This window comes from Lonchura striata, chromosome 13, assembly GCF_046129695.1.
Source record: "Lonchura striata isolate bLonStr1 chromosome 13, bLonStr1.mat, whole genome shotgun sequence".
Lineage (NCBI taxonomy): Eukaryota > Metazoa > Chordata > Aves > Passeriformes > Estrildidae > Lonchura > Lonchura striata.
In genome coordinates this window covers 23,141,505-23,153,173 of record NC_134615.1, presented here as the reverse complement: position 1 = coordinate 23,153,173, position 11,669 = coordinate 23,141,505, and the positions used below count along the sequence as shown (strand labels likewise).

Genomic DNA, 11,669 nt, shown 5'->3' with positions numbered 1-11,669 from the left:
ATGTGACAGACTATCAACAGGTCTGGAGGAAGTCCAGCTTCTCCTGACGGATAAAACATATTTGAGGAGGTACCTCAAGGAAAATACACGCCAATGGGCATGGTCTGTAAGGGCAGGAAAAATAAAGGAAGGTTTTTCCCTAAAAGCAAACCCAACCACTATTAAGGAGCACATTAGTAAGAGTCCTTTAGGATTAGGATCCAAAGTATCGGGTATCAATCTTTCCCAGCTGCATGGGCCTTCCCTTGGATCTTTTTCTGCCTCTCAGCACTGGAAAGAACATCTGCAAAGGTGCGGCCCCAGTGGCACCAGGAGGAGTAACCTGGCCAGAGCACGACCCCAAACCACGAAAGGGAGAGAGTCGGGGCAGAAGGGGCAGAATCAGGGTGCCCGTGGATTCGGGAGGAGGTGCCAGGTCCATCATGGTCCTCCCGGGCCCCCGAGCTGGACACGGAGCCAGCACAGCCCCCTCCCTTTCCCTGCAGCTCAGCGAGAGCTGCTTTAACATTTGCAGTCATTACTTTGATTTTTAAACTACTCCAGGATGGTCTAATCTTATTTCTCGGACCGGAAACCATTCTTAAACCTCCGAGAACAGCTGTGTGTAAGTGCTGGGGGTTGTGTGGGGGCTGGATTGGTACTTATCCACAAAAGAAAAGCCCAGCAAATACTGCAGGAATCTCTTGCTCCGTCTTAAGGAGCAGATCCCAGGTCCCCTCGTCCTTCCATCCCCACTCCAGGTGGGCGCTCGGGACGGTCCGGAGGAGGATCCCCTCTCGGTGTGGATGTTTGCCACTCCACAGCTCAGCCGCCTCATTAGCTGCTTTTTATTGAGCACCAACACTCATTACTGACTTCTCAATTCCCTGATTAAGCAGCACCGTGCCAGCTGATTAGCTCAGTAATTCTGACAATCTCAAAGCCAGGGAGCTGGCAAGGAGCTGCGATCCCTGGGAGCCGCTTGCCCCTTTGTGTACAGCATCAATAACACCCCAAACTCCCAGCAGCGCAGCCCAGAGAACGCGGCTTCGACGATTAACTTCTGTAAAGAGCCACAACGGGTTGCTGAAGCGCCCTTTAATGGTGCGTGCATCGCGGCCCTCGGAGGCTCCGAGCGGCCCCGGGGACAGCGCGGCCCCTGCCCGCCACCGCCCCGTCCGCCCGGCGTGATTCCACAGCTCCGATTCCGCATGTAGCGATGCCAAAGGGTTTTGGGAAACCCACCGTATTTCACCATCTTCTCGATGACAGAGTGGTTAAAATGATTTTTTAAACCAAGACAGCAAAATAAAGCAGTAATAAAATCAATAAAAGGTGCTTAAAACGTTCCTTCTATTAGGTAATGGCATTTAAAATATCCGTAGCTTGTAATGGCACTTAGGATATGCCCGAAAATCAATGAGCTAAATTACTTATTGAACTAGTTAATTTGAACATTGAGTTTTATATGTATATTGATAAAACAAGTGACAAGAACCCTGGCTGTGTTCGAATTCAATGGTCAGATATCTCCCTCTGCTGGGAAAAAAATTCGGGAATCTACACTAGAGACTCCTTTTTTTTTTTTTTTTTTTTTTTGTTTTTTTTTTTTTTTTGGTTTTTTTTTGTTTTTAGCAGGAACACCAAAGGATGTAACAACTGAAAACTCCACGAGAGGTCTCAGACTGGGCAGGGTTTGTAATTATTGTTGCTTTTGCCAAAATCTCTGAAGTTTTATGATGCTGAATAGCAACACAAAACCTTCAATTGCACCCAAAACACCATTTGGTATTTTGAAATACCAGGATATTACTACTATATACAGAAATATACAAAAACCACGTGGGAACAGTGTAAAAAAATAAAGGGGTATAATAGTGCTTTAAAAACTGTGAGATCACCCTCAACTTTGATATATTTCATGTTAGCAACTCCTCTGTGTATATTCTGAAGAAACAGTCTCAGGTAATACTTCCTTTTTTGTTTTTATTTTTTTTTATTTTGTTTTGTTTTTGCTTGCTAAAATTAAAGTGCGAAAGGTAAGTTCTGTGTCAGCTTCTGCTCCTGAGGTGCAAAAACCCTTCTCCTTTTACTCACAGCAAAAACCTCTACAAAATCTGAGGCTGGAGGCTTTACCTGACACGGTAGAAACCAAACACTAATAAAGATTTCTACCTATGTTTGTGGCTTTTATCTCTGCGGTAGCGGGGCCCCAGAGCCCGGGAGGGCTCGGGACACTGAGGGGAGCGATGGGGGAATGAGGGGAAAAGATGGGGGAAAGGGGAGGAAAAAAGGGGAGGGGAAAGAGGGCTTAGAAAAAGCGGGGGAAGAAAAAGAGGAGTTAAAGAAGCGGGGGAGAGAAGAGTGAAAAAGACAGGAAAAAAAGAGGGGAAAGCGGGGAGAAAAGGGGAGGAAGAAAAGGAAAGAGTGGAAAGGGGGAGAAGGGGAGGGAAAATGAGGGGAAAGACGGGAAAAGGAAGAAAAAAGGGGGGAAGGGAGGGGAAAAGAAGGGAAAAGAGGAAAAAGGCAGGGAAAAGAGGAAAAAGGCAGGGAAAAGAGGAAAATAGCAGGGAAAAGAGGAAAAAGGCAGAGAAAAGCGGAAAAAGGCAGAGAAAGCGGGTAAAAAGGTGGAAAATGATGGGGAAGGGGAGGGAAAAGAGGAAAAAGGCAGAGAAAAGCGGAAAGCCGGCGGAAGAGGGAGGGAGGGCAGGGCCCCGCCGCTGAGGGCCGCCCCGTCCCGCCCGTTCCCGCCTCGGGGCGGAGCGCGCCCAAGATGGCGGCGGCGCCCTCCCAAGATGGCGGCGGCGCCGGGCCGGGGGCGGCGCTCCCTCCCCAGCATGGCGCCGCGGCCAATCCCTCACCCAATCCCGAGCCCGCTCCCTCCCCAGCATGGCGCCGCGGCCAATCCTGAACCCGAACCCGATCCCTCACCCAATCCCGAGCCCGCTCCCTCCCCGGCATGGCGCCGCGGCCAATCCCGAATCCGAACCCGATCCCTCACCCAATCCCGAGCCCGCTCCCTCCCCGGCATGGCGCCGCGGCCAATCCCTCACCCAATCCCGAGCCCGCTCCCGCCCCGGCATGGCGCCGCGGCCAATCCCTCACCCGAACCCGATCCCTCACCCAATCCCGAGCCCGCTCCCGCCCCGGCATGGCGCCGCGGCCAATCCCCGCCCGCCGTGGCGCGGCCCGCCCCGCGCGCGGGCGCCGTGCGGCGCAGGGCGCGGGGCGGCGGCGGGCGTGTCGGTCGGAGCGAGCGGCGCCATGCCGGAGCTGGCGGTGGACAGGGTGGTGGTGCACCCGCTGGTGCTGCTCAGCGTCGTGGATCACTTCAACAGGTGCGGGCGGGCGGAGCGGCGGCGCGGCGCTGAGTCACGGCCGGGCCGCGGCGCGGCGCCGAGGGGGCGGCCGGCCGGGAGGGCCCGGTCGCTCCGGCACCGCGGGAATTCGGGCCGAATTCCGCTCCGTGCCGCTGTGCCCGGCGGGTCTAGAGCCAGAAATAAAGCCCCGAGTGCCCGAGGCGGCCGGGCCCGCGGTGGGCGGCGCTGCGGCGGGGCCGGTCGCTGCCGGTGGTCGCGGCCCCGTGAGGGCCCCGGGACAGGCTGCGGCTCCCAGGGCCCCTTTGTGGCTGTAGACACAGGCAGGGATAGCACGGTCACAGCCCCCCTCTCCACCCCCGCCGTGTCCTCGCCGACACGGGCTGCGGCTCCCTGCTCCCCCTCCCCGTTCCTGGCAGGGCCTCACAGCCTTTTTTCCTTTTAGAATAGGAAAAGTGGGACTGACAGCCTTTTTTCCTTTTAGAATAGGAAAAGTGGGAAATCAGAAGCGAGTGGTTGGCGTGCTGCTGGGCTCCTGGCAGAAAAAGATCCTGGATGTGTCCAACAGTTTTGCAGGTGAGTTTGGGTGTCCTGCCCTTCTCCAAAGCCACAGAATGATTTTGTGGATGGATTGTATTGGGGGTTTTGAAGAAACCCTTGATCCATCCATGTACAAATCGCCTCATATCCAACAACAAATGCGACCTGCTGTCGACACCCCTAAGTAAACCTCACTTCCCTTCAGCAGCCAAAAATACCCAAATAATTTCAATAAACATTTTCATTCAGGAAGTTGGATTCTTAAACGCTGGTGTTTTGTTTTATTCCAGTACCCTTTGATGAGGATGACAAGGATGACACCGTGTGGTTCCTGGACCACGATTATCTGGAGAACATGTATGGAATGTTTAAGAAGGTCAATGGTGAGTTGAGATCTTCTGACAGTCAGGGATATGCTCCCAAAAACTTTCAGGGCTGTGGAGAAGGGAATTCCTATTAATCACAGAATCCTTAAGGTTGGAAAAGACCTATAAAATCATCAAGTCTAACCATCAGCCAGCACCATGTCCCACATCCACACGGTTTTGAGCACTTCAGAGATGGGACTTGGAATCTCAAGATGTCAGATGTGCAGGCTGTCAGACCCCGAGAGCCACACAATTAAAAGAAGCTGTTAATTACCGTGAAGGGGCCAGGAGAAAAGCTGTGGGTCAGTAATGGTGATGAGTGAGTGCACTCACTGCTCAAGCTGTGGCCTTGTAATCCACTTCCCTCTCCTCCACACAGACCATGCTCTCACCCTCGATCAGCCCACCCAGTCTCTGCCCAGGTCTCCCTGCTGGGGCTTCCCCCAGCTCTGATTCCAAATCCTTTCTGCTTTTGCTCAGCCAGAGAAAGAATCGTGGGGTGGTACCACACGGGCCCCAAGCTGCACAAGAACGACATCGCCATCAACGAACTGATGAAGAGATACTGCCCCAACTCTGTAAGTGGGGCCACCTTTGGCCTGTGGGGTTGTTCTTGTCTCTCTTTCCCTAAAAGGGGCATCTGGGAAGCCTTGTGCCTCTCCTTCTTTGCGGGTGACACAGCTAGTGTCACTAGCAAAAAAGGAATCACATACAATTTACTGTGTCCTGAATCACAGTAAAGTGACTGAGGAACTGGGATCAGGAGTTTTTTGACTCATTGTCTCAGTGCCTGAGGTTACCCCTCTGAGCAGCCTTGTGCTGATGCTGAGGAGGGAAGAGCTGGCTTGAGTATTTTTTCCCTTCTCCATGACCAAAATCCAGTTTTCTGCACATTTCCTTTCTCCCCGAGGTGCTGGTGATCATTGATGTGAAGCCAAAGGACCTGGGGCTGCCCACAGAAGCCTACATCTCCGTGGAGGAGGTCCATGATGTGAGTGCTCGCTCTGTGAAGTGTCACAGTCGTGGCTGGAGCACTTGGAGGCTGTCACCCGTGGTGTCACTGCCTGCAGGTGCTCCCAGGTGTGCCCAGTCACTGTGGGCCTGCCCTGAGCAGCTCACTCCTCGCTGAGCCCCATGCAGACAAACAACACCCAGCAGTGAGTCACTGTGATTGCTACATTTAAATTATTCTGGATGCGTATAAAATACTGGATCCTTTTGCCTTTCTGAGGCTTTCACTGCAGCGCAGGAGCTGCTCTCCTAGAATGCAACAAAGTTGGATCAGGAAAGAGAGAAATAATCGTGATACTTAGAATTTCTATTGCTCTATCTGGGCACAGACTAGCAAAATGCAGAAATGGGAAGTTAGCCAGAGTAGGAGAGATTGCTGGGGCAGTCAGTGACACTGATTAAATCGGGGAGAGCCCAGCTAGAGCTGTTCCTCAGCTCCCTGGTGGCCTGTGCAGGGCTGCTTTTCTGGTTTCCTCGGTGCAGTCCCCCATCCCCTGGCTAAAATCCCCCATTTGTGTGTCTCTGTAGGACGGCACCCCGACCTCCAAGACCTTTGAGCACGTGACGAGCGAGATTGGTGCTGAGGAGGCCGAGGAAGTGGGTGTGGAGCACCTGCTGAGGTGAGGGGACAGCTGTGCTGGGCCCTGCCACGCTCCCAGCGGCGTTCCCGGTGCCACACGTGGCGTAAATCCTGGGAGCCTGGATGCCATCAGCCCTCGGCCACGCTGACACGGCTGGGAAGGTCCCAAGGGACCGTGCCCAGCAGGGTGAGGTTCTAACCCCGATTCTCTCTGGCTTTCAGGGACATCAAGGACACCACGGTGGGCACACTGTCCCAGCGGATCACAAACCAGGTCCATGGCTTGAAGGGACTGAACTCCAAGCTTCTGGACATCAGGAGCTACCTAGAGAAAGTAGCTCTGGGCAAACTCCCCATCAACCACCAGATCATCTACCACCTCCAGGACGTCTTCAACCTGCTCCCAGACGTCAACCTGCAGGAGTTTGTCAAGGCCTTTTACCTGAAGACCAATGACCAGATGGTGGTGGTGTACCTGGCCTCGCTCATCCGCTCCGTTGTGGCCCTGCACAACCTCATCAACAACAAGATTGCCAACAGGGATGCGGAGAAGAAGGAAGGACAGGAAAAAGAAGAAAGTAAAAAGGAGAGGAAAGATGAGAAGGAGAAAGACAAGGAGAAGAGTGATGGCAAGAAAGAGGAGAAAAAGGAGAAGAAGTAAAAGGTGTAGGTTTTTTATTTGTAAATTAAAAATCCTGTAAACTAAATCCTTGGTGCTAGGGTCTTATGTTGTGCTCAGTACTCTGCTCCTTATGCAGGCAGGGTTGGGGGAGCCATGTGGGGGCTTTTGATTTGGCTGCATTATGCTGTTACATAGCACTTCTCCTTCCCCAGTGTGTCTTTGGGGGTGTTGAGGCCTCAACTCATGCACACTCTGCTGTTGCTGAGCATATTCCCATGTTCCAGGGCTAATCCTTCACCATCAGCCAGTTTTGTGCACCACAGCCCTCCCTGTGTTTAACCGGCTCTGGCTCAGCCCCTCGTGGTGTGACACGGCTGGGATGTTGGCGCTGCTGTCACCTCTGTGCCAGCCAGAACCCACCCCTCCCTGGGGACAGCGCTGGTGGCCGTCAGGACCAAGCAGCTCTGGGGCTGCAGGAGGCTGGGGAGGCACTGGGCACCACTGCTCCGTCAGTGATCCCAGTGCTGGGCTCCGGCTGGCGTTACGGCCCTGGAGCCCAGCCCAGCACAGAGCCCTCCCGGGACACGCACGGACCCAGACACGGACGGAGCCAGCACGCAGGCACACCTCGGCAGCTGCTTTGTCTTTATTGCACACGAAGCCAGGCGGGGCCGGCCGGCTCCCAGCCCGGAGCCGTTGCAGGTCCCGTCACGGACACAGGGACACAGACCCGGGTCTGTCACCTGCACACACGGGGAGGGACAGGAGTGACAGCCGGGTGATCCTGCCCTCGCTGCGGCCCAGAGGGAACACAGGAGTGTGGGCAGAACCCAGGATCCGAGCGCAGGCCGGCAGGGCCCGGAGCCCCCGGGGCTGCTGTGGAGCACCAGCTCCGAGCAGAAGCCACATTAAATACAACTGCCCGGGGTCACGGGCTGCACATCGGGACACGCCACAGACACGCTCAGCCAGGCTCTGGCTCCAGTGGCTGCGGATCTGGCCTGGGAAGGGGCTGTCCTGGCACTCACACAGTGCACCAGAGCCCCTCAGAAGCATCGTCTTGGGGGTCCCTGGCACTGTATGCTGGGTGCAGGATGGCACCCAGAAGTCAATCTGAGAGCCATTCTCCCCCTCACCTGCCACTACCAAAATGCCGTGGAAAGGCAGAAAACATGAGGGGGAAGAAGAGCCCCTACCAAACACGTAACTCTGTCTGCAGTGGGGAGCCGGGGGGGCAGCACAGGGGGCACCGGGGCTCCCCAGCCCCTCTGCGCCAGCCCTGCCAAGCTGGGCAAGCCAAGCCCTTGTGTCCTCCTCTCCCTCACCCCTGGGGTTTCCTTAGGGAGGCAGACACAGCCCCGTTCCCCCAGGGCCGTGTCAGTGCAGACCTCGCCCAGGAACAAAAGCCACAGCGTCCATAGGGGCCCGTGCACATCCCGGGGAGGGCTCGGCCCTGGGCACGGCCGGCAGCGCTCCGGGAACGCCCCACAGCTCCATCACTCCTGCCCAAACCCTTCCGTCTCCTCGATGGCGTAAAGCAGCTTCTCCTTCAGCTGTTCATAGCTCTTGTAGGGAGGCAGATCCAGGCGGTTGAAGCTGGGGAGAGAGCGGAGGCTGGGACGGGCCAGGAGCAGCGGTGCCATCCCACGGGCAGAGCCCCCGCAGAGCTCCCCGTGCCCCCGGCCAGCCCGAGGGGCAGCGACTTACCACGTGTGGCTCCGTGGCAGCCACGTCTCTTTGCCAACTTTATCGATGCAGAATTTCTGGGGCCCGTTGCTGCCTGTTAATGAGGAGCACAGCAAAGCTCTGTACACGACCAGGAGCTGGAAAAGAAACCCCTCCCACACACACTGAGATCCACCATCACAGCCCTACAATCCCAGGGTCACACAGGGCAGCATAAATCCATGGCAGCTATCCCTGCCTGTTTGCAGAAGATGTTCAAAAAACAAAGGAGAAAGCAAAAAGCAGATTCACTGCACAGAGGGGCAAGAGCACCATCTCTGAGCACCATGGTTCCACAGCAAGTGCTAAAACTCATTGATCTCTAAATCCTCAGGATTGTGTGAGTCCATCCAAGAGTTTTAAAGGACTTGGCACAGCAAGTCTGAGTCACTGAGGTGGCTTTTTAACACATTGCAAATGCTGGAGAGGTTCCAAGGGGTGGAAGAAGCTAATATGCCAGCAAGAACAACCGAGTGGGTTAAGCAAACTGGTTGGCTTGACACAAATGCCAGGAAAGTCAGGGAAAGGCTGGTATAGGCCCCAAAAAGCAGCAAATTAAAGGAGGAATGGAACCACGCTGTGGTTTTCTGAAAAAGAGGTTTTGTTGCACAAGAATCGAAATTGAATCAGAAATCCAATCTCATTCAGATTGAGATCACAAACCAGCTCGAGGAAGTTAACCCTGGTGGGACCCTTTGGTCACGGCCAAAGAACGTGTGTGGGAACGGCACAACACCAGAGCACTGTGCTCAGACCTCACAGCTGCCTTCCTGCTGCGTGCTGCCGTGAGCTCTGTGTGGGGACAGGGACAGGAAGGTGCCACCCCCCAGGACACACCGATGAGCTCAGCAAAGCCCCCGACGGGCAGGCGGCAGGTCCCCGTCACGAACTGCAGCAGCCGGATCCTCTTCTCGTTGTCCATCTCCTTAACCACCTGCAGCAGGAACGCAGCAGCTGAGTGGGATCCTGGTCCCATCCCGCAGGATGGCTCCTGCCAGGGCACCCCACGCCCTCAGCTGGGCTCAGACTGACCTGCCAGAACCACTGGATCTGTTTGCTGTTCTTGGTGTAGTGCCTGTAGATGGTATTTTTCTGCCAGTCGTTCATGTCGATCTCCTGCATCCCGCACAGCATCAGCTGGGGACAGGGGACACTCAGCAGGGGACAGATGGGGCCCTGTGCCCACACTCTGAGCACCAGCCTCTCTGGTGCCGGCCTTCACCCGGCCCAGGTGCCAGCACTGAGGCGTCTGGCACGAATTCCTCCCATCCAGCACGATGCTCTCTTGCCAATGGACCCAAGGAGCCACCCCCAGACCCAGCGCCCGGGGCTGCCATCAGCCGATGGGCACAGAGCAGGAGCAGGGTCACCACGTGCCACTTTCCATCCCCAGCCCAGGTGCCAGCTCACCTCCAGCTCCTTCTCGTCGAAGTAGCGCAGCCACTCAAGCGGCACCACCTCGTTGAAGCCGTCCAGGAAGGCCTTGGTCTGTTCCTCCACGCCCCGTGTGAACCTCCAGTCCGTCAGCAGCCTGGGGAGGCAGAGGGCTCGGCACCGAGCCAGCGCCGCTGGCCTGGCACGGGGAAACCCCAGGATCCCTTCCAGCAGCAGGGAGGGCCCCGGGAGCGTGGGGAAGGGGACACGGGCTCCCTCAAAGCACCAGGGCTCCCCTCAATTCCCACTGCTGGGTTTCTGTCTCTGCCCCCAAACCCACGAACAGCGTTCAGCCCCGACAGCGGCCTTGGGAGCTCCAGGGGTGCAAACCACATCCCCTGGCTGGAGCTGAGCTGGCCCTGGCAGCCCCCAGGCAGGCAGGGGGAACAGCCATAGGAGGGGAAAGCAGCCTCAGCCTCTCTCCCCTCTCCTTTTTCCTGAAAGTACTGGCAACTGCCCAGCCTGCAGCAATCCAGACCGCAGCAGAGCTCGGCCAGCCGCGCCAGCCCGGGCTCGTCACAGGCCACGTAGCCCAGGGAAGCGGCCACGTCCCAGGCCCCCGGTCCCACCCCTGCAGGCGCTGGGGGCGGGTGCCTGACAGGAGCCTTGGGACAGCCACTCACATGATGTACTCCTCCTTGTTCTCCTCCGTCACACGGATGCTCTCACCACCCTCCTTCAGCTCGTGGGTGGTCACCTTGCCCAGGATCTCCATGTCCTGGATGAAGTAGAGCTCCAGGCCGCACTCCTCCAGGCTGTTCTCCCTGTGGGGGAAACGGGGATGTGGTTGCTGATGGAGGCACCCAGCAGCAGTGAGGGGCTGTGGGGAGAGCTCTGCAGGAGGGCGTGCAGGGCACTCACTTGGTCCAGACGATGGAGTTGTAGAACTCGGGGTCGATGGACTCCAGGTCCTTCAGCGTCGGGCGCTTGTTCAGCATGCGTTTGTAGAAGGGCAGCGTGAAGCCGGTGTCGATGAACTTCCCGTGGTACAGGGCCTGTGGCAGGGAAGGACACCAGGTCACAGGCTGAGACACAGCCCTGGGGCAAGACAATGCTCCACCCTGGGGCAGCCACGGGGCAGAAGGGACTCCCGCAGGGATTCCTGAGCTACGGCACTGGCTCCTGGCTGGCACACGTGGAGGGGAAGGGTGGGCTGCCCCAACAGCACTCCCTGGGCTTAGTGGGCTGCAGCCCCTCTCCCTCTCCATGGCAAATTCCACTGCATCTCCCTCTCCCCTCACAGCTGTATTAAGAGCACTTGTTTAAACAGAGCTGTGCTGTGGCTTCCCTGAATCCCTGGCTTCCAGGAGCCCCGAGGCAAAGGCAGCCAAAAATAATGCAGACGCTTGTCTAGAGCGGCCCAGCGGTGAGTAATAGTCTGGGGTTTTATTGGTATCCTGCGAGGCGGGGCAGGGCAGGGCAGGACAGCGGGGCCGGAGCCGCCCCCGCGCACACCCCGGGGGCTGCGGGCCAGGGACCCTTCCCCGGGCTCGGGGAGCCCCGGCAGCCCCTGCCAGCCCAGCCCGGGGCACGCTGGCCTTGAGCAATCCGAGACAAACGGGAGGAGCTGCTCTGGAGCTTGGGCAGCTGGAAAATCTCACACTGCTGGGACTAAAAATAGCCTCTGGAGCTGCAGACCCGACAGCACCTGGGGTGGCAGCCAAAGACCTGGAGCCATCCATCCCCGCCAGCACTCCTGGGAAACCAGGTCTGCTCTGGCCCCACAGCCATTCCGTGGATTTAAAATGCATCACCCCACAGCACCCCCTTGAAGGCCCATCTCCCACTGACCCACACGCGGGCATGAGGGGCTCAGGGAGGGCAGCAGCGCCGAGCCCAGCACAGCCACGGCACACAGAGCTGCCCCTTGCCCTGCTGAGCACCCCAAAGCCCTGGTGCGTGCCCCGGCCCTCACCATGGCGATGAAGCGGCCGATGAAGCGGAAGTAGGTGAGGTGGTCGGGGTTGATGGAGGAGGCGGGGTTGATCTGCAGGCAGTAGTTGTTCTTGCCCGCGTACTCGAAGAGGCAGTACATGGGGTTGAGCACCTCGTGGGACAGGAGGAAGAACCACTCCCTGGAAGGAGACAGGGGA

The 11,669-nt window shown here is 57.1% G+C and overlaps 2 protein-coding genes across 2 annotated transcripts in view; one reads left to right on the top strand and one right to left on the bottom strand.

Annotated features, from left to right (window-relative positions):
- The first annotated feature begins 3,175 nt into the window (after nucleotides 1–3,175).
- PSMD7 (proteasome 26S subunit, non-ATPase 7) lies at nucleotides 3,176–6,502 on the top strand. Its single transcript, XM_021526904.2, has 7 exons — nucleotides 3,176–3,317; nucleotides 3,781–3,872; nucleotides 4,127–4,219; nucleotides 4,685–4,782; nucleotides 5,115–5,195; nucleotides 5,744–5,835; nucleotides 6,018–6,502. The coding sequence occupies exons 1-7, from the start codon at nucleotides 3,244–3,246 to the stop codon at nucleotides 6,454–6,456; spliced, it is 969 nt and encodes a 322-aa protein (XP_021382579.1). The 5' UTR covers nucleotides 3,176–3,243; the 3' UTR covers nucleotides 6,457–6,502.
- A 543-nt stretch (nucleotides 6,503–7,045) lies between these two features.
- Nucleotides 7,046–11,669, bottom strand: part of WWP2 (WW domain containing E3 ubiquitin protein ligase 2) — a 33,616-nt gene continuing 28,992 nt past the window's right edge. The window contains exons 17-24 of the mRNA XM_021526903.1: nucleotides 11,492–11,651; nucleotides 10,438–10,571; nucleotides 10,200–10,340; nucleotides 9,553–9,673; nucleotides 9,175–9,279; nucleotides 8,980–9,076; nucleotides 8,125–8,197; nucleotides 7,046–8,013 (exon numbers count right to left, since the gene is read on the bottom strand). Of these exons, the coding sequence (XP_021382578.1) occupies nucleotides 7,914–8,013; nucleotides 8,125–8,197; nucleotides 8,980–9,076; nucleotides 9,175–9,279; nucleotides 9,553–9,673; nucleotides 10,200–10,340; nucleotides 10,438–10,571; nucleotides 11,492–11,651 (931 nt within the window). The 3' untranslated portion in view covers nucleotides 7,046–7,913. The remainder of the gene's footprint in view (nucleotides 8,014–8,124; nucleotides 8,198–8,979; nucleotides 9,077–9,174; nucleotides 9,280–9,552; nucleotides 9,674–10,199; nucleotides 10,341–10,437; nucleotides 10,572–11,491; nucleotides 11,652–11,669) is intronic.

What these genes read in the sequence shown, in the direction of transcription:
- PSMD7 (XM_021526904.2), top strand. Translation starts at nt 3,244, where the DNA reads ATGCCGGAGCTGGCGGTGGACAGGGTGGTGGTGCACCCGCTGGTGCTG. An exon ending in TGTGTCCAACAGTTTTGCAG is followed by an intron (nt 3,873 to 4,126) that starts GTGAGTTTGGGT and finishes GTTTTATTCCAG; the next exon opens with TACCCTTTGATGAGGATGAC. An exon ending in GGTGTGGAGCACCTGCTGAG is followed by an intron (nt 5,836 to 6,017) that starts GTGAGGGGACAG and finishes TCTGGCTTTCAG; the next exon opens with GGACATCAAGGACACCACGG.